This window comes from Pseudophryne corroboree, chromosome 4, assembly GCF_028390025.1.
Source record: "Pseudophryne corroboree isolate aPseCor3 chromosome 4, aPseCor3.hap2, whole genome shotgun sequence".
Taxonomy (NCBI): Eukaryota; Metazoa; Chordata; class Amphibia; order Anura; family Myobatrachidae; genus Pseudophryne; species Pseudophryne corroboree.
Genome location: NC_086447.1, coordinates 322,449,924 through 322,470,073, shown reverse-complemented (window position 1 = coordinate 322,470,073; position 20,150 = coordinate 322,449,924). Strand labels below are relative to the sequence as shown.

At 45.8% G+C, this 20,150-nt stretch overlaps 1 protein-coding gene across 5 annotated transcripts in view; it reads right to left on the bottom strand.

Annotated features, from left to right (window-relative positions):
* Positions 1-20,150, bottom strand: part of MCF2L2 (MCF.2 cell line derived transforming sequence-like 2) — a 1,017,734-nt gene that overhangs the window by 821,692 nt on the left and 175,892 nt on the right. For all 5 annotated transcript variants that reach the window (XM_063916343.1, XM_063916344.1, XM_063916345.1 and 2 more), the window contains exon 2: positions 19,441-19,524. In XM_063916343.1, coding sequence (XP_063772413.1) covers positions 19,441-19,524 — 84 coding nt within the window. The remainder of the gene's footprint in view (positions 1-19,440; positions 19,525-20,150) is intronic.

The following is a 20,150-nucleotide window of genomic DNA, read 5'->3' as shown; positions in this document are numbered from 1 at the left end:
AGCAAGCCCACTGCGCGCTGAAATTCTTGAGTCGACCCCCCACCGCTCCTGAGTCCGCTTGTAAAGCCCCAGCGTCATGCTGAGGGCTTTGCAGAACCCGGGGAGGGCTTCTGTTCCTGGGAAGGAGCTGCTTGCTGCCCTCTCTTACCCTTTCCTCTGCCTCGGGGCAGATATGACTGTCCTTTTGCCCGCTTGTTCTTATAGGACCGAAAGGACTGCGGCTGAAAAGACGGTGTCTTTTTCTGTTGGGAGGGGGTCTGAGGTAAAAAGGTGGATTTCCCGGCAGTTGCCGTGGCCACCAGATCCGATAGACCCACGCCAAATATTGCTCTAAAGTCAATAAAATACTGTCCCTATCCAGGGTATCAATATTTTCAGTCAGGGAATCCGACCAGACCACCCCAGCACTGCACATCCAGGCTGAGGCGATGGCTGGTCGCAGTATAACACCAGTATGTGTGTATATACTTTTTAGGGTAGTTTCCAGCCTCCTATCAGCTGGATCCTTGAGGGCGGCCGTATCAGGAGACGGTAACGCCACTTGTTTTGATAAGCGTGTGAGCGCCTTATCCATCCTAGGGGGTGTTTCCCAGCGCGCCCTAACCTCTGGCGGGAAAGGGTATAATGCCAATAACTTTTTTGAAATTAGCACTTTTCTATCTGGGTTAACCCACGCTTCATCACATACATCATTCAATTCCTCTGATTCAGGAAAAACTACAGGTAGTTTTTTCACACCCCACATAATACCCCTTTTTGTGGTACTTGCAGTATCAGAGATATGTAAAGCCTCCTTCATTGCCGTGATCATATAACGTGTGGCCCTACTGGAAAATACGTTTGTTTCTTCACCGTCGACACTAGATTCAGTGTCCGTGTCTGGGTCTGTGTCGACCGACTGAGGTAAAGGGCGTTTTACAGCCCCTGACGGTGTCTGAGACGCCTGGGCAGGTACTAACTGGTTTGCCGGCCGTCTCATGTCGTCAACTGATTTTTGTAATGTGCTGACATTATCACGTAATTCCATAAACAAAGCCATCCATTCCGGTGTCGACTCCCTGGGGGGTGACATCACCATTACCGGCAATTGTTCTGCCTCCACACCAACATCGTCCTCATACATGTCGACACACACGTACCGACACACAGCAGACACACAGGGAATGCTCTATTGAAGACAGGACCCCACTAGCCCTTTGGGGAGATAGAGGGAGAGTTTGCCAGCACACACCCAAGCGCTATAATATATATGGGAACAACCCTATATAAGTGTTGTATCCTTATAGCAGCTTAAATATAGTAATATCGCCAAAAAAAGTGCCCCCCCTCTCTGTTTTACCCTGTTTCTGTAGTGCAGTGCAGGGGAGAGTCCTGGGAGCCTTCCTCACAGCGGAGCTGAGCAGGAAAATGGCGCTGTGTGCTGAGGAGAATAAGCCCCGCCCCCTATTTCGGCGGGCTCTTCTCCCGGAGTTTGTGAGATCTGGCAGGGGTTAAATACATCCATATAGCCTCAAGGGCTATATGTGATGTATTTTTAGCCATAAGAAAGGTATTATACATTGCTGCCCAGGGCGCCCCCCCCAGCGCCCTGTACCCTCAGTGACCGCTGTGTGAAGTGTGCTGACAACAATGGCGCACAGCTGCAGTGCTGTGCGCTACCTCATGAAGACTGAAAAGTCTTCTGCCGCCTGTTTCTGGACCTCTTCAATCTTCGGCATCTGCAAGGGGGGTCGGCGGCGCGGCTCCGGGACCGGACTCCATGGCTGGGCCTGTGTTTGATCCCTCTGGAGCTAATGGTGTCCAGTAGCCTAAGAAGCCAATCCATCCTGCACGCAGGTGAGTTCACTTCTCTCCCCTAAGTCCCTCGATGCAGTGAGCCTGTTGCCAGCAGGACTCACTGAAAATAAAAAACCTAAAAACTTTTTCTAAGCAGCTCTTTAGGAGAGCCACCTAGATTGCACCCTGCTCGGACGGGCACAAAAACCTAACTGAGGCTTGGAGGAGGGTCATAGGGGGAGGAGCCAGTGCACACCACCTGATCCTAAAGCTTTATTTTTGTGCCCTGTCTCCTGCGGAGCCGCTAATCCCCATGGTCCTGACGGAGTCCCAGCATCCACTAGGACGTCAGAGAAATATATATATATCACTACTGCAGGTATATATAATATAATGACGGACCTGCTGGACACTGTCAGCAGACTCCTAAACTACTAGTATGAAGAAGATAGAAAAAAAAACCCCACCACAGGTAGGTATACAATTATGGACGAGCACTGACGACACAGAGGTAGCCACAGCCGTGGACTACCGTACTGCGTCTGCTAATATAGAGATGATAAAGATGATAGAGATGAACAAAAAAAATATAACACTACTGCAGGTAAATATTTATATAATATAATGAATGACGGACCTGCTGGACACTGTCAGCAGAATGCGTTTATAGAATAAAAAAAAAAAACACCACAGGAGTGTTTAACTTTTTCAGGCAGACAATATACTGGTGGTCACTGGTCAGTCACACTGGCAGCAAAAGTGTGCACTGTACTCCTGCTATAACTGCACCCCAGTCTCCCCCACAATTCAGCTGTGTGAGCAGTGAGCACTCAGCACAGTCAGATATACATAGATGATATTATCATGCAGCACACTGAGGCTGAGCACAGATATGGTATGTGACTGTGTATCGTTTTTTTTCAGGCAGAGAACGGATTATATTAAATAATAAATAAAACTGGTGGTGGTCACTAGTAACTATCAGGAAAACTCTGCACTCTGAGTACTCCCCAAAATTACTAAGTTAGTAGTAAATCAACTCAAGTGTCTCTATCTATTCTAACGGAGAGGACGCCAGCCACGTCCTCTCCCTATCAATCTCAATGCACGTGTGAAAATGGCGGCGACGCGCGGGTCCTTATATAGAATCCGAGTCTCGCGAGAATCCGACAGCGGGATGATGACGTTCGGGCGCGCTAGGGTTAACCGAGCAAGGCGGGAAGATCCGAGTCTGCCTCGGACCCGTGTAAAAAGGCTGAAGTTCGGGGGGGTTCGGATTCCGAGGAACCGAACATGCAGGTACAGGTTGAGTATCATATCCATATTCCAATACGGAATATTCCGAAATACGGACTTTTTTGAGCGATAGTGAGATTGTGAAACCTTTGTTTTTTGATGGCTCAATGTACACAAACTTTGTTTAATACACAAAGTTATTAAAAATATTGTATTAAATGACCTTCAGGCTGTGTGTATAAGGTGTATATGAAACATAAATGAATTGTGTGAATGTACACACACTTTGTTTAATGCACAAAGTTATAAAAAATATTGGCTAAAATTACCTTCAGGCTGTGTGTATAAGGTGTATATGTAACATAAATGCATTCTGTGCTTAGATTTAGGTCCCATCACCTTGATATCTCATTATGGTATGCAATTATTCCAAAATACGGAAAAATCCCATATCCAAAATACCTCTGGTCCCAAGCATTTTGGATAAGGGAGACTCAACCTGTATTAGAATACACCAAGGAGTTCAGCAACGAATGCTTTATACAACTCACAGAATTAAAAGGTGACTTCTAGTATCCATAATAATTTGCAGTATGGGGTGCATTATTCTTATACAGGTTGAGTTTCCCTTATCCAAAATGCTTGGGACCAGAAGTATTTTGGATACCGGATTTTTCCGTATTTTGGAATAATTGCATACCATAATGAGATATCATGGCGATGGGACCTAAGTCTAAGCACAGGATGCATTTATGTTTCATATACACCTTATACACAGCCTGAAGGCCATTTTAGCCAATATTTTTAATAACTTTGTGCATTAAACAAAGTGTGTGTGTGTACATTCACACAATTCATTTATGTTTCATATACACCTTATACACACAGCCTGAAGGTCATTTAATACAATATTTTTTAATAACTTTGTGTATTAAACAAAGGTTGTGTACATTGAGCCATCAAAAAACAAAGGTTTCACTATCTCAGTCTCACTCCAAAAAGTCTGTGTTTCGGAACAATCCGTATTTCGGAATATTTGGATATGGGATACTCAACCTGTAATACACACTTTTTCCAAATGCAAGAAATAAGAATTTATGATACTATCAGAGATATAGATATCATTTACAGGAAATAATAAATGTATTAACACAAACATATTATTCTATTTATATATCTATATAATAAAATCAACTGCTGATAGAAATTATGGAGGTCATTCCGAGTTGATCGGTCGCTAGCTATTTTTTGCAGAGCTGCGATCAGGTCAAAACTCTGCAAAACTGCGCACGCATATGGACCGCAATGCGCAGGCACTTCCTATGGGTACAAAGCGGATTGTTGCTGGGTGATGGATTTAACGAACAATCCATTCGCACAGCCGACCGCAAGGAGATTGACAGGAAGAGGGCATTTATGGGTGTCAACTGACCGTTTTCAGGGAGTGGCTGGAAAAACGCAGGCGTGTCCAAGCGTTTGCAGGGCGGGTGTCTGACATCAATTCTGGGACTGGACAGACTGAAGTGTTCGCAGCGGATGAGTAAGTTCAGGCTTACTCAGAAACTGCACAAAGCTTTTTTATACCGATACCGCTCTGCTGCGCAAGCGTTCGCACACTTGCAAAGCGAAAATATACTCCCCCATTGGCGGCGACTATCTGATCGCAGCACTGCAAAAAATAGCTAGCGAGCGATCAACTCGGAATGACCCCCTATGTCATGAACCCTGACTCCTCCTACTTGTGTCAGAGATGCACAGGAGAGATAGAGGGGGTGGTGATAGAGATTGACAGTGGGGGATAGTGATGACCACTAATGGCTTTGCCATCGATACTCGATCAGTTTCCACGATCAATAAAATAACCATTGATGGTGAGCCATCAATGCAGCATTGGGGCTGGCAGTCACCAATGGGGGGAAAAACACTCACCATCAGACCATCAATGACTGCCAAACACGATGGGCATTAGCCATTTCCAGTAGAAGAGCAAGAAGGAGAGGTGAAGAGAAAAGTGTGGGGTGGGGAAAAGAGAGAAAAGATGGGTAAAGTGAGGGGAAGAGAAAATGTCAGGGGGAGAGAGATTGGGGGTGTGAAGTAAAGAGGTGGAGAGAAAGAAGGGGTACACACTACGCAGACTTGACGGTGGCCCTGCCGTGTACTGATGGAGTGGCTGATTAAGGTAAGCATATACACTTACCAATTGATATTTTGTGTCTCACATCACAGCTGGGTGGGCATTTGAACTTGCCAACCCACCTGTGACGCAAGCCCACGCAGAAAGTGTATGGGCAGTCGGTGGGTTGCCCGTGCACACACCCAGTTGCGCCAATATATCTGCAAATATATTGGCATTGGTTGTGTTGTAGGGCTGGTGCGATATGTCTGTGAACATAGGGGGTTATTCAGAGATGGTTGCAGATTTTGCAATCTTATCAAAATCTGCGCCCACTAAAATCACATACTGGGGGCTGTCCAGCACAGGGAAAGGCCGCCCAGCATGGGTCGGGCTGCCCCACAATGCGATCAAATAGAGGTTGACCCCTGCCTATGCAACATTGCTGCCATGTTTCTGCTCGCAGCAAATGCAGACAACGTCATTGGCCAGCCCAGAAAAGGAATCGCCGCCCCCGGACACCTGCCGCCTCTCAATCACTATGTGATCGCAAATCCTTCCTGGATGCCATCGCATAGTGAAGGGTTGTGCTTATGCATTGCGGCCATGGTGCATGCGCAGTTGATTAAAAATCATCCTTTTGCAATTTTCAGTTAACCGCAATGAGGTCTGAATAGCCCCAAAAGTACTACACTTCCCATTATATACAATGAGTACAATCCACAAGTACTTCTCAACTAAAAGTCTTCTAAGACCTAGTGCAGTTGACAAATGCTGAAAAATAAGTGCCTTTTCCACAAAGAAAAAATAGGATTTTAATTACCTACTGGTAAATCCTTTTCTCGTAGTCCATAGAGGATACTGGAGTCCACATTAGTAGCATGGGGTATAGACAGGTCCACTAGGAACCTTGGGCACTTTAAGAAATCAATAGTGTGCACTGGCTCCTCCCTCTATGCCCCTCCTACCAGACTCAGTCTAGAAACTGTGCCCGAGGAGACGGACATATCCTGAGGAAGGATGTAATAGAACAGTGGTGAGATTCGAACCAGCACACACAAACAAGCATGGCGCTAACCAAAACTGAACAGGAACAGCAACAGCTGAACCAACAATATTACTTAACGAAGTAACAGGGCAGGAAACATGAAGCACTGGGCGGGCGCCCAGTATCCTCTACTGACTACGAGAAAAGGTTTACCGGTAGGTAATTAAAATCCTATTTTCTCTTACATCCTAGAGGATACTGGGGTCCACATTAGTACCATGGGGATGTACCAAAGCTCCCAAACCGGGTGAGAGAGTGCTGAGGTTCCTGCAGAACTGATTGACCAAACTGAAGGTCCTCAGAGGCCAAAGTATCGAACTTGTAGAACTCAGCAAACGTGTTCGAACCCGACCAAGTAGTTGCTCAGCAGAGCTGTAAAGCCGAGACACCCAGGGCAGCCGCCCAGGAAGGACCCACCGACCGAGTGGGCATGAACAGAGTTAGGAACCAGCAAACCTGCCATAGAGTAAGCATGCTGGATGGTAAGCCTGATCCAGGGTGCAATTGTCTGCTTTGAAGCAGGACACCCAATTTTATTGGGATCATAGAGAACAAACAGCGAGTCAGATTTTCTGTAATGAGCTGTTCTCTTCACATAGATTTTCAAAGCCCTCACAACATCCAGGGACTTTGAAGTAGAAGAGGTGTCAGCAAGCACCGGAAACCACCATTGGCTGGTTGATATGAAACACAGACACCACCTTTGGAAGTTCTATCGTCATGAAAAATCAAATAGGGGCTCTTGTGAGACAAGGCTCCCAATTCCGAAACACGCCGTGCCGAAGCCAAGGCCAATAGTGTGACGATCTTCCATGTAAGAAAGTTTACATCCACCTCCTGTAAAGGCTCAAACCAATCTGACTACAGAAATTTCAACACCACGTTAAGATCCCAAGGTGCCGTGGGAGGCACAAAGGGCGGTTGGATGTGCAGAACACCCTTCAAAAACACCTGAACTTCAGGGAGGGAAACCAATTGTTTCTGGAAGAAAATGGGCATGGCCGAAATCTGGACTTTCAAAGAGCCCAAATGTTTAGACGTTACCCCCTTCCTAGCTTGGATCAGGGTTGGAATAACCTTGTTCGGAATGCCTTTCCGGGCTAAAATCTGATGCTCAACTTCCATGCCGTCAAACGTAGTTGCGGTAAGTCTTGATAGATAAACGGCCCCTGTTGCAGAAGATCCTCTCGTAGAGGCAGAGGCCACAGGTCCTCCAGGAGCAACTCCAGTAGATCAGCGTACCAGGCCTTTCTCGGCCAATCTGGAGCAATGAGAATTGCTTGAACCTTTTCCCTTTTTATTCTTTTGAGAATTCTTGGGATCAGAGGAAGAGGTGGGAACATGTAAATCATCTGGTAGACCCAAGGAGTCACTGCCACTGCTTGTGGGTCCCTCGACCTGGAACAACAGCGTTTTAGCTTCTTGTTGAGATGAGAGGCCATCATGTCTATCTGTGGAATACCCCACCGACTTGTTAAGGACTCAAACACCTGTCGGTGAAGGCCCCACTCTCCTGGGTGGAGGTCGTGTCTGTTGAGGAAGTCCGCTTCCCAGTTGTCTACTCCCGGAATGAAGATTGCCGACAGCGCCACTGCGTGTCTTTCTGCCCAGAGGAGAATTTTTGTTACCTTCGACATTGCAGCTCTGCTCTTCGTTCCGCCCTGTCGGTTTATGTACGTTACTGCCGTCACATTGTCCGACTGAACCTAAATGGCTTAATCTTCAAGAAGATGCAAAGCTAAAAGAAGGGCATTGCATATGGCCCTTAGTTCCAGAATATTGATCGGAAGAATGGCTTCCTGACTTGACCATTTTCCTTGAAATTGTTCCCCTTGGGTGACTGCTCCCCAACCTCTGAGGCTTGTGTCCATGGTTAGCAGAATCCAATTTTGAATCCCGAACTATCGACCTCGGTCAGGTGAGAAGTCTGGAGCCACCACAGAAGAGAAAACCTGGCTTTTGGCGACAGACGTATCCATTTGTCCAACAGATCCAGCTGGAATGGCCTTGCATGAAACCTTCCGTACTGCAGAGCCTCATAAGAGGCTACCATTTTACCCAGAAGACGAATGCACAGATGCACCGATATCCGGGTTGGTTCTAGGACATCCCGCATTATTGACTGGATTACCAATGCCTTTACCAACAGAAGGAACACCCTTTGTTCATCCATATCCAGGATCATTCCTAGGAATGGAAGCCTCCGTGTTGGTCCCAGGAGGAATTTTGGCAGGTTCAGAATCCACTCGTGATCCTGGAGAAGTCGGGTTGAGAGGGCAATGCTGTCCAACAACCTCTCCCTGGAAGGCGCTTTTATCAGCAGGTCACCCAGGTATGGTATAATGTTCACTAGCTGCTTGCGGAGGAGAAACATCATCTCTGCCATTACCTTGGTGAATATCCTTGGTGCCGTGGAGAGGCCAAATGGCAGGGCCTGAAACTGGTAGTGACAGTCCTGCAGTGCTAACCTTAGATACGCCTGATGAGGTGGCCAAATTGATGTCCAGAGACAGCAGGAATTTCCTCTCCTCCAGACCTGAGATCACCGCTCTCAGAGACTCCATCTTGAATTTGAACACCCTTAAATACGGGTTCAGAGATTTGAGGTTGAGACTGGGCCTCACCGAACCGTCCGGTTTCGGAACCACAAACAGGTTGGAGTAATAACCCTTGTTTTGTAGTTGAAGTGGAATTGGGACAATTACCTGAGTCTGAACCAATTTTTGAATTGTCACAATTGCTTCCGGAGAAGCTGGTAAGCCTGATTTAAAGAATCTGTGAGGTGGGAGTTCCTGAAACTCCAGTCTGTATCCCTGGGTGATAAGATCTATTACCCAGGGATCCTGGCAAGATGTTGCCCAAACGTGACTGAAATAATGTAACCGAGCTCCCACCTGCCTGTCTTCCAGGCAGTGTGGACCACCGTCATGCCGAAGGCTTCGAGAAAGCAGATCCGGGGTTCTGTTCCTGAGAACCTGCAACGGCCAGTTTTCTGGTTTTACCTTTACTACCTTTGAAGGCTGTAGAAGATCCCTTGGATCTGCCTTTGAATTTCGCTGTCCAAAAGGACTGCAGAGTCGGAGCAGAGTAGGTTTTTCTAGCTGGGGGTGCTGCGGAAGGAAGATATGTAGACTTACCCGCCGTAGCCTTGGATATAAACTTATCCAGTTCATCTCCAAACAGGACTTCACCTGTGAAAGGTAGATTTTCCACTCCTTTCCTGGAATCCGCCGTCCACTGGCACAGCCACAAGCCCCTACATGCTGAAACTGCCATGGCAGTGGTGCGTGCGTTGAACAAACCAATTTCCTTTAAGGCCTCGACCATAAAGGTAGCAGAGTGGGTCCCTCGACCTGGAACAACAGCGTTTTAGCTTCTTGTTGAGACGAGAGGCCATCATGTCTATCTGTGGAATACCCCACCGACTTGTTAAGGACTCAAACACCTGTGGGTGAAGGCCCCACTCTCCTGGGTGGAGGTCGTGTCTGCTGAGGAAGTCCGCTTCCCAGTTGTCTACTCCCGGAATGAAGATTGCCGACAGCGCCACTGCGTGTCTTTCTGCCCAGAGGAGAATTTTTGTTACCTTCGACATTGCAGCTCTGCTCTTCGTTCCGCCTTGTCGGTTTATGTACGTTACTGCCGTCACATTGTCCGACTGAACCTAAATGGCTTAATCTTCAAGAAGATGCAAAGCTAGAAGAAGGGCATTGCATATGGCCCTTAGTTCCAGAATATTGATCGGAAGAATGGCTTCCTGACTTGACCATTTTCCTTGAAATTGTTCCCCTTGGGTGACTGCTACCCAACCTCTGAGGCTTGTGTCCATGGTTAGCAGAATCCAATTTTGAATCCCGAACCATCGACCTCGGTCAGGTGAGAAGTCTGGAGCCACAACAGAAGAGAAAACCTGGCTTTTGGCGACAGACGTATCCATTTGTCCAACAGATCCAGCTGGAATGGCCTTGCATGAAACCTTCCGTACTGCAGAGCCTCATAAGAGGCTACCATCTTACCCAGAAGACGAATGCACAGATGCACCGATATCCGGGTTGGTTCTAGGACATCCCGCATTATTGACTGGATTACCAATGCCTTTACCAACAGAAGGAACACCCTTTGTTCATCCATATCCAGGATCATTCCTAGGAATGGAAGCCTCCGTGTATATAATATAACCCACCCAAATCTAACTCTCTCTGCACATGTTATAATCTGCCCCCCCCCCCCTGCAGTGCACATGGATTTGCCCAATTGCTAACAAACTTGCTGCTGCGATCAACTCAGAATTACCCCCATTATCCTGAGTACAGGGTAGTGAGTACCTAGGGGAGGTAAGACACTCCGCTGTGCATGACATGCAGTCACTGGACATGATTGTGAAGGGACACCCACACATACACACAATGGGAACACAGATTATCTATACAGGGTCTTAGGGAGACACCAAAGTCAGAGCCAGCCACACAGTGCCCCTTTAGCCAAAGCAATTTTTTTTAGCTGGGTCGCGATACTAGCACCTTAATAGGGCTTAGTATACTATCACCATACTTGCCTACTCTCCCGGGATGGCCGGGAGGCTCCCGAAAGTCGGGTGACACTCCCATCCCCCGGAAGAGCAGGCAAGTCTCTCGAATGTTGTGCCCCCCCCCCCCCGCCTGGCCGCCCACTTAGTGAGAAAAGTGGGCAGTCCGGGCAGTCGATGACGCGATTCTTGTTGAATCGCGTCATCATATCCACGCCCCCTGCAGTATAATGCCTGTAATATCGGCATTACAGAGCGGGGTATGCGGCTTAAATGACGCGTCTCGCCAACCACGCCTCCGTACCACCCACATTCTGCCTCCGCCTCCTCTGCCCATCATTGCCCTGCCCCGTCCCCTGCTGAGCCGACGTGGCTGCTCTCTTGTGGAGGAGGTGCGCTTCTCTGTATGTGCTGCTTGTACAATCTGCAGAGGGAAAATGGCGCTGGTGAGCTGCTGGATCCGCTCAGTGAGAAGCCCCACCCCTTAATGGCGCGCGGCTTCCCACACTTTATTGAAACTGACCTTTAGTAATTTTTGTGAATAACAGCGGGTTAAAACCCCTATTATGTCTGTAGTCAGTGTGGGTAACAGTGGTGGCTCAGCGCGCCCCTCAGCAGCGGGACACCTACATGAAAATGTCCTTCCGAGCCCCCAGAGTGCTCTCAGAGCTGTGCTCCTACCCTTATGCCGTTAGCAGACCGCCGGTGCTGTACTCACCACTCTTCAGTCTTCTGGCTCTGTCAGGGGGTGGCGGCGTGCTGCGGTGGAGGGGGGGGGGGCGCTGCGCTGTGGCTCGCGAATGACTCCCTCAGGAGTGCATTGTCCTGTCAGCAGAGAAACGGGACCATTAACTCTGAGGAAGTTGGGCCGTTCTCCCCCCTAAGTCCCACGAAGCAGTCAAGCTGTTAGCAAATAGCCCTGACTGAAAATAACAAATAGAATAATAAATGTAGAAAACTCCTCAGGAGCTCTCCAAAGTGTGACCGGCTGCTCCAGGCACATTTTCTAAACGGAGTCTGGTAGGAGGGGCATAGAGGGAGGAGCCAGTGCACACTATTGATTTCTTAAAGTGTCCAAGGCTCCTAGCGGACCCGTCTATGGGGGTAATTCCAAGTTGATCGCAGCAGGAAATTTTTTAGCAGTTGGGCAAAACCATGTGCACTGCAGGGGAGTCAGATATAACATGTGCAGAAAGAGTTAGATTTGGGTGGATTATTTTATTTCTGTGCAGGGTAAATACTGGCTGCTTTATTTTTACACTGCAAATTAGATTGCAGATTGAACACACCACACCCAAATCTAACGCTCTCTGCACATGTTAAATCTGCCTCCCCTGCAGTGCACATGGTTTTGCCCAATTGCTAACAGAATTCCTGTTGCGATCAACTTGGAATTACCCCCTATATCCCATGGTACTGTGGACCCCGGTATCCTCAAGGGCGTAAGAGAAAATTCCAGGGAAAACCCTTACAGTCTGGGATTGCGCCATAAAATGAGACAATACATATGTAAATGTATTACAGGTTGAGTATCCCATATCCACATATTCCGAAATACGGAATATTCCGAAATACGGAATTTTTTGAGTGCGAGTGAGATAGTGAAATCTTTGTTTTTTGATGGCTCAATGTACACAAACTTTGTTTAATACACAAAGTTATTAAAAATATTGTATTAAATGACCTTCAGGCTGTGTGTATAAGGTGTATATGAAGCATAAATGAATTGTGTGAATGTAGACACACTTTGTTTAATGCACAAAGTTATTAAAAATATTGGCTAAAATTTTATTTGGCAGGGAAAAAAACCACGTATAGCCTTGATTAAACTACAGCAAACCACGGAGAATGGGGGAATTAATTTTCCTAATGTTCTTTGGTATTCACATGCCGCTCAACTACGGTATTTGCATGACTGGGTGCACAATGACACCAACTACACAAACACTGACTTAGATAGAGAATTCCTACAAGGGGGGGACCTGGTCGCCTTTTTACATTTGCGTACTCGGGAGGTGTCCGGGGAGTGGAGGAGGAATCCACTATTGTGGAACATTAAAAAGCTACGGACTGAGATGCGTAATAAACTAGATCTGAATTACCACAAATCACTGTACCCGCCATTCATGGCTAATCCAGACTTCCAGGAGGGTAGGGCGCAATATCCATTCAATATCTGGTGGGTGGGGGGTGTCTCCAAGATAGCACATTTGGTGGATCCACGGGGCCTGAGGCTGCTCACGTTCCAGGAAGCCACTGCTAGATATCCAGTTTTACTGGCCTATCCTGTGGCCTTTCTATTAGCCCAACATTATGTTTCTGCTACTATTGGCTGTCTCTCACCTATGGATTAGAACAATCCGATTGATAAACTACTGCAACAAGCCCCTAGAGTTAGTAAGGCAATTTCAATGACATACGGATACTTTCGGACTGTTCTAGACTACTCTACGGGACAGGGGGGTATCCGGTCCTGGGGGGAGTGCATCCCTGGAATCGAGACGACTGACTTGCTTAAGGCCCATGTAAAAGCTTGTAAACTGTTTCCCTCTTCGAGGTATAAAGAAATGTCTCTCAATATTTTGCACAGGACTTATTTATCGCCTCATAGACGATGTCTCGTAGGGCTAGCTGACACGCATACATGTTGGAAATGTGGTTCTCCACAGGCAGACCTATATCACTGCTTGTGGACATGCCCCCTGATTCGACAGTTCTGGATAAGGATAAGGAATTACTTAACGACTAACCTAGTGAATTATTGGAGTTTGTGCCCAAAATAGGTGCTTTTCGGTATATTCTCCCCGGACTTACGTCTCTCTCAGGGAAGTAGGAAGTTACTGCTAGCAGTTAGTATAGCAGCTAGAAAGGCTATTCTGCAAGTATGGGTGGCTAGGGATCCACCTACACTTTCGTTGTTTAAGGCCAAATTATTTTATCTCTTTCGGATGGAATGGATAGGAATTTTGCTGGACAAAGATACTAAGATACAGAGATTCTTTGAAGTATGGGAAAGCTATATAACGACCTTGTCGACAGCAGTTAGGACGCAGCTCCATCATTCCTTCTCTGACACAGAATGGTTTTTGACTAGAACAATTGCGGGTGATCCGCCGATTGTGCTATAGGACTGAATGCCATTCTTGACTCGGTAGACGACTGGGAGGAAGCTGGCATATGGGCACTGTTTTTTTGTTTTTTGTTGTCCTCACCTGCTCGCGTCTGGGTCAGCTGACTACATCAGCTCCTAATATAGCGGTTACTGAAGCCCCGGGGGGCATGTTTCATACATGTGTAATATTCTTGTTTGTACTGTGTTCAAAATGTCTCTTGATTGGGGATTCGGTTATATTATTATTTACTCCCCTTTCGCTTTTTCCTATTTAATATAGCTTTGATTTACTGTGAAAATTTTATGTATGTATTACATATATTGTTTCAATAAAAATATGTTTAAAAAAAAATAAAAATATTGGCTAAAATGACCTTCAGGCTGTGTGTATAAGGTGTATATGAAACATAAATGCATTCTGTGCTTAGACTTGGGTCCCATCGCCATGATATCTCATTTTGGTATGCAATAATTCCAAAATACGGAAAAATCTGATATCCAAAATACTTCTGGTCCCAAGCATTTTGGATAAGGGATACTCAACCTGTATAAGGTTTAGAGCAGTGGTTCCAAAACGGGGTGCCGAGGCACTTGCAGGGATGTCACGGGTTGGTGGTCCGGGACCGAATTAAATTATTTATGGTCAATGTGATCAACAAACCCAGAACTGGTGGCTGCCAATTAGAAACTATGTAATTTGAGCTGCTTCACACTAGACGATATGTTCCATGAGCAATATCATCACTGTTTTTCCTTGAACTCCCGGGCAAACTATATCACTAACTATATCGTTCAGTGGCGTCACCCTGCCACCACACCAAACATGCAGTTTCAGATGATATAGTCAAAACTGACCTACATGTACAGACGACAGCGCACACCATTGACAAAATAGAGAGTACACACTGGGCGATATCGTTCAGAAATGTCGTTATCGTCCATATTGTTAATAAAAATTGCCTAGAGTGTATTCAGCTCAGTGTTGGACTGAGACATAATGGACCCACTAGGGGAATGCGGTGGTAGGGGCCCATGCTTACGGGTGTGGCCAGTCTCCAGAAGGGGTAAGGCCAGCCACCACATTTGCTTGCCTAACTCATCAGAGAGAGCATGGCCTGGGTTCCTTGATAAATATAGTAAATACTGCTAGAGCATGCATGATAATGTACTAGATTAATAACAGCAATGCATTGTAGAATATACACCACAGGTCTGTGCAGTATAAGGTAACATATTTATATTGTAGAATTCAAGTGCAGTCTGGAACTTGTTCTCCAGAGGTGGACCCCCAAGCAGTAGGGCCAAAACTGACCCAGCTTATCACCAGCACATTCCTGTCCACCACCACATAACTGACCCTAAGGATAACAGGTAACAACAAATATACTTATTTAATAATTTTTACTGAATTTCTCAATAAGAAACTTTTGGCCTAGGGGTGTCATGCAAATAGTGGTGATACTGTAGGGTGCCGTACTTCAAGAACACTTTGGACCCACTATTTTAGAGCTAAACTATAGAGAAGTCACATCTGATCTGTTCTATAGCCAGGATATTTTAGAGCAGTGGTTCTCAAACTCGGTCCTCAGGACCCCACACAGTGCATGTTTTGCAGGTAACCCAGCGGGTGCACAGGTGTATTAATTACTCACTGACACATTTTAAAAGGTCCACAGGCGGAGCTAATTATGTCACTTGTGATTCTCTGAGGAGACCTGCAAAACATGCACTGTGTGGGGTCCCGAGGACTGAGTTTGAGAACCTGTGTTTTAGAGCAATTAGGTACATATTTCAGAATCCTTGTTTTCAGAAGATACGTGAGTAGCTGGTTCACACTGTAGCGAGGAAACATGTGAGTAATTGCAATACTTTTATTACAACTGCAAACACACATGTTGTCATTATCCGGTGGGAGCTATGCACCAATAGCTGTATGAAAGCCACATGCTGATGAGGTTTTAGTGCACATGGTCTAACAGACACACAGCAGACTTTCCCCATAGTACATTATCCAGCTATTCCAGATACAATTAGGGAAACTTGATGCTGTACATGCATATAAGATTCAATGATGGGCTCAGGCTGGGACCATAGGCGTGCGCAGCACATTTTATTAGGGGGTGCACCGTCGGAGGCGTGTTTTTAGCACCGCGTTTTGGGCGTGTTTAGCACCATCTATTGACGGTCAACGCAATATTAAATATCCACCCTTGCACCAATCCTAATAAAGCAGATACATTGTCAGATGTTGTGGTGTGCACCAAACAAACACCCCTGATGGCACTCACTGCAATTACACTGCTCCTCCTCACCCTGGTCTGGCTCCCCCTCTCTTTCCCCTGCAAGCTGCAGCAGCTTACTTACACGTCAGTCACTCACTGACACTGACAGTCGCAGACTAGTACTGCTGCTGCTGCTGGATAAACGAGTGACGTGTCATTGCTGCTGCCGGCCGCCTGCCAGTATTGAATTTGTCTACCTAAGAGGAACGCTGGCTGCATGCTGCTCCTCATCAGTGGCTGGCGTTGGCATAGCATAGAAGGATAGAGGTGGGCATGTGACGGGTGGGAGTTTGAAAGCCGGTGGCAGTGGCATCCTTGATTAACCCAGGCGTCCGGTCAGTAATACAGTCCTGACAGGGTGCAGCGCAGAGGGGACAGTAATCAGCCTGCTCGGCGATCGCTGCATCAGGCATGTGAGATCGCGGTGCCAGACATTAGGGGGTGCCTGTGCGCACCAGGCACCCCCCCTGCGCACACCTATGGCTGGGACCATGGGAACAGCGATAATACACATAATTTATGTAACTGTCTAGGCTTCTCTAACAAATAGATGTCACAAAGGGGGGAAGTCGATTCTCTTCACGGGTATGTAACTCCCAGGTTAAATGCCTGAAGCTATTCAACTGACTACATCGCGCCCAGCTCTTAAGATTGACTAATGCCGATGTTTAGTCGCAGTAAACTGCTGCTCCCAGGTTTGGTGCCGGGCATGATGCAGCCAGTAACACCACGACTAACCCCAAAACACTAGTTAGTGAAGATTTCTGCTCGCACTCTCAGGAGGGTGTAAGCAGAAATCTGTTGGTCACTGGTTTACAGCACGAGCAATTGAATAGCTTTGGGCACTTAACCAAGGAGCTAAATCCCTGCAAAGAGAATTGAATTATCCCTAAAATAATAAGGTACAAATAAATAATTCTAAAATGACTGGCTTTAGGAAAACACATAAGATAACACTTTTAAAAAAAAGAATGCATAAATTACATTTACTGACTATTAAAATTGCTGTAAATATATATTTTTTAAAACAGTACCGTGCATGCTTAGAAAATAAGAGCAGACAAACGGGTCTCTGCATATGCTATTTGGACTAATTGGCGCCTAAGACTTTTAAAAAATACTATGGGCCAAATGTAACAGAGTGAGAGTTTCAGAAAGTGAGATGTTTGGTAAGGTTTTTCATTTTTTTTTTTAAAGTGGCAATCATTTACACTGCAAAACCAGGTTGATCTTGCTGTTTAAATGATTGCCACTTTAAAAAGAACTGCAAAACCTTACCAAATCTCTCACTTTTTGAAACTCTCACTATATTACATTTGGCCCATTGTCTCCATGGACGGATCACCGGCCTCTTTTCTAGTTTACCTAGGTTTATACTTTCTCCACTCTCTCTAGATTACCTGTCCTTTCTTTCATTACCTAGTAGTGTGTATTAGTGAATTTGTATCCTTGATAAGTTATTCCCATATTTGAAAAATGTAAATAAAACATCTAAAACAAAATAAAACTGAAGACGTGGACATGGGGTATAAAGTGCCACTTTCACGTGTGCATGTATGAAGGTGCATTATGCACATATAATGTGCCAGAGTCTACGGTGCATGTGTACAGGGCCGCCATCAAGGGGGACAGCCGGTACTTCAGTCCTGGGCCTGAACCGTGAGGGGGCCCGGGTGGCAGGAGTCCTGTTTGATCGGGACCACCGGCAGATGAGCATTAGGGATTAGACCAAATGGTGCTATTTTGAATTCAATGGCGGCCGTGAGCCAATCGGAGCTAGCGGACTGGCAGCCAATCAGGAACTGCCAGGTGGTGTATGATATGTCAACATTCAAAGTCAGAATGTCGACACTAGAATGTTGTCAGTAAGTCGGCATGGATGTCATGTTGACATGTAACATCTCGACATAGAGAAATGTCGATATGGACATAATTATGTCAACAATGTGCATGTTGACAATCAAAGTGTCAACATAGCATTTTTCCTTATTTTAACCTAACCCTAAATTTAGCATTAAAATGCTATGTTGCCATCTTTACTGTCAACATGCAGTGTCGACATAATGACCATGTTGACATTTTTGTCAACATGCAGCACTGCACACTCCGCTCAACTACACCTCTAACAGTATAGAAATAAAGGTGGTCACACATTCTTGTGACAACCTACCAGTCTGGGTCACTGGTGTCCTATTAGGGCTTTCTGGTATGTCTACCTTACAGCTGCCCTAGGAACCTTGGGGATCATTCCGAGTTGATCGCACGTAGCAACTTTTTGCTGCCCGTGCGATCAACTAGACGCCGCCTATGAGGGAGTGTATTTCTGCATAGCAGGGCTGCAAACGCTTGTGCAGCCCTGCTATGCAAAAAAAGATTCCTGTAAAACAAGACCAGGGTAAGAGTTACTTACCCTGTGCGATCGATCCAGCAACGCAGGTCCCGGAATTGATGTCAGACATCCGCCCTCCAAACGCCTGGACACGCCTGCGCTGGACTCACCACTCCCAGAAAACGGTGAGTATCCGCCCCGGAACACCTTCCCGCTGTCAATCTGCTTGCGATCGTGCTAGCAATCAATTTCTTCTATCTTCTGGTCCTTCTTCTTTCTTCTGCGACAACCAGCAGCATGCAAATGGGTCGGAATGACCCCCCTTATGTTTATCCTATGCAGATTTCATACAGTGTATTTGTGGTACCATCACAAGAACTCTGCATCTGCGCTGCCTACAGTGTAAAGGTGTAAGGAGAGGATAAATGCCAGCTTCCAGGGGTAGTTATACCCTGGTGTATAAAGAGCCAGTGTGGAAGTACCATGATTCATATTGATCCATCAATGTATTTCTGGAACTGCACAGAAGTATACTACTACTACTACTGTACTTTACAAATTTGACTGGAACTGTAGCGTGCCCCATATAATCCAGAACCTGTATTCCCATCAGGGATGTTATAGGAATGCATCTCTAAACTCCTGCCTCTTACAGGTATCATTTTATGTTACAATTTCATTTAATGATGATTAAATGGTGCAGTAGTATTTTCCAAAGCAGGTAGAAGGAGACATATAAGTTAAACTATAGGGATAAATGTATGATAATAACTAGTAACAAAAACAATGGTGTACCATCCACTGACCAACACTCAAAGTATGGTAGTTGTAAAGAAACGAACACAACAGGTATCACTTTTCTAATACTAAGAAAATAAAGATATCATTTTAGTTGTTAAATAATGTCACTTTTATGAGCAATACATTTTGTGATCGCACTAAAATATTATACACTACCATGCATGATGTCTACCACCCCTTCTGCCAACCTGCAGAGGTTTCATCGTCCTGGGTACACTTACCTGGCAGGGTAGCAAACTGTCTGTGAAGCTGCTCCATGATATCGACAGCAAGCAGAGGCCTGATTTCTTGCTGCATGATTTCATCTGTAGATGTAAAGACAGATTCCAGTTCAGTCATAATTCACAGCACCACAAAAGTATTCACAAAACACCAGAAATAGAAGATACTGTGCAATATGCTTCTCCAATCTCTATCGCCTTAACTGTATGTACATTCAGATATTTAGCATGTAACATATTAACTCTAGTCACTGATATATCATTATTATATTTAGCTGAAAGTTATGTTCACTTCTTGTTCCACATGGAGAAGTGAGCCTGGCTAACCACAATACACATACTCACTACTGTGACCAGCCTTTGCCCCTGAGCAGTCCTTGGAAACCAGGCTTGGCTTAGCGCTGAATGGCTTTGCTGTGTGGTAGACAGACGGCAGGACCGTACTTCTTCATTACACATAGACAGCTACACTGGGGCCTCTTTGTTACATACTGAGCTCAGTGAACTTTCTTCCCCTTTTTTTGTTTCAGGATTTTATTTATTCTTTTACAATTGTGTTAAATGAATAGTTCTGCAGTGGAAAAGGCATCTTAGCTGGAAACCGATGCTAAAGAAAGTACTTTAATGGGAAAACTGATGCTGGTTACAAGTTGAGGTGCATAGTGTAGGGGAAATTGGCAGCAACTTACCCATTTGTAAAAAAAGAAAGA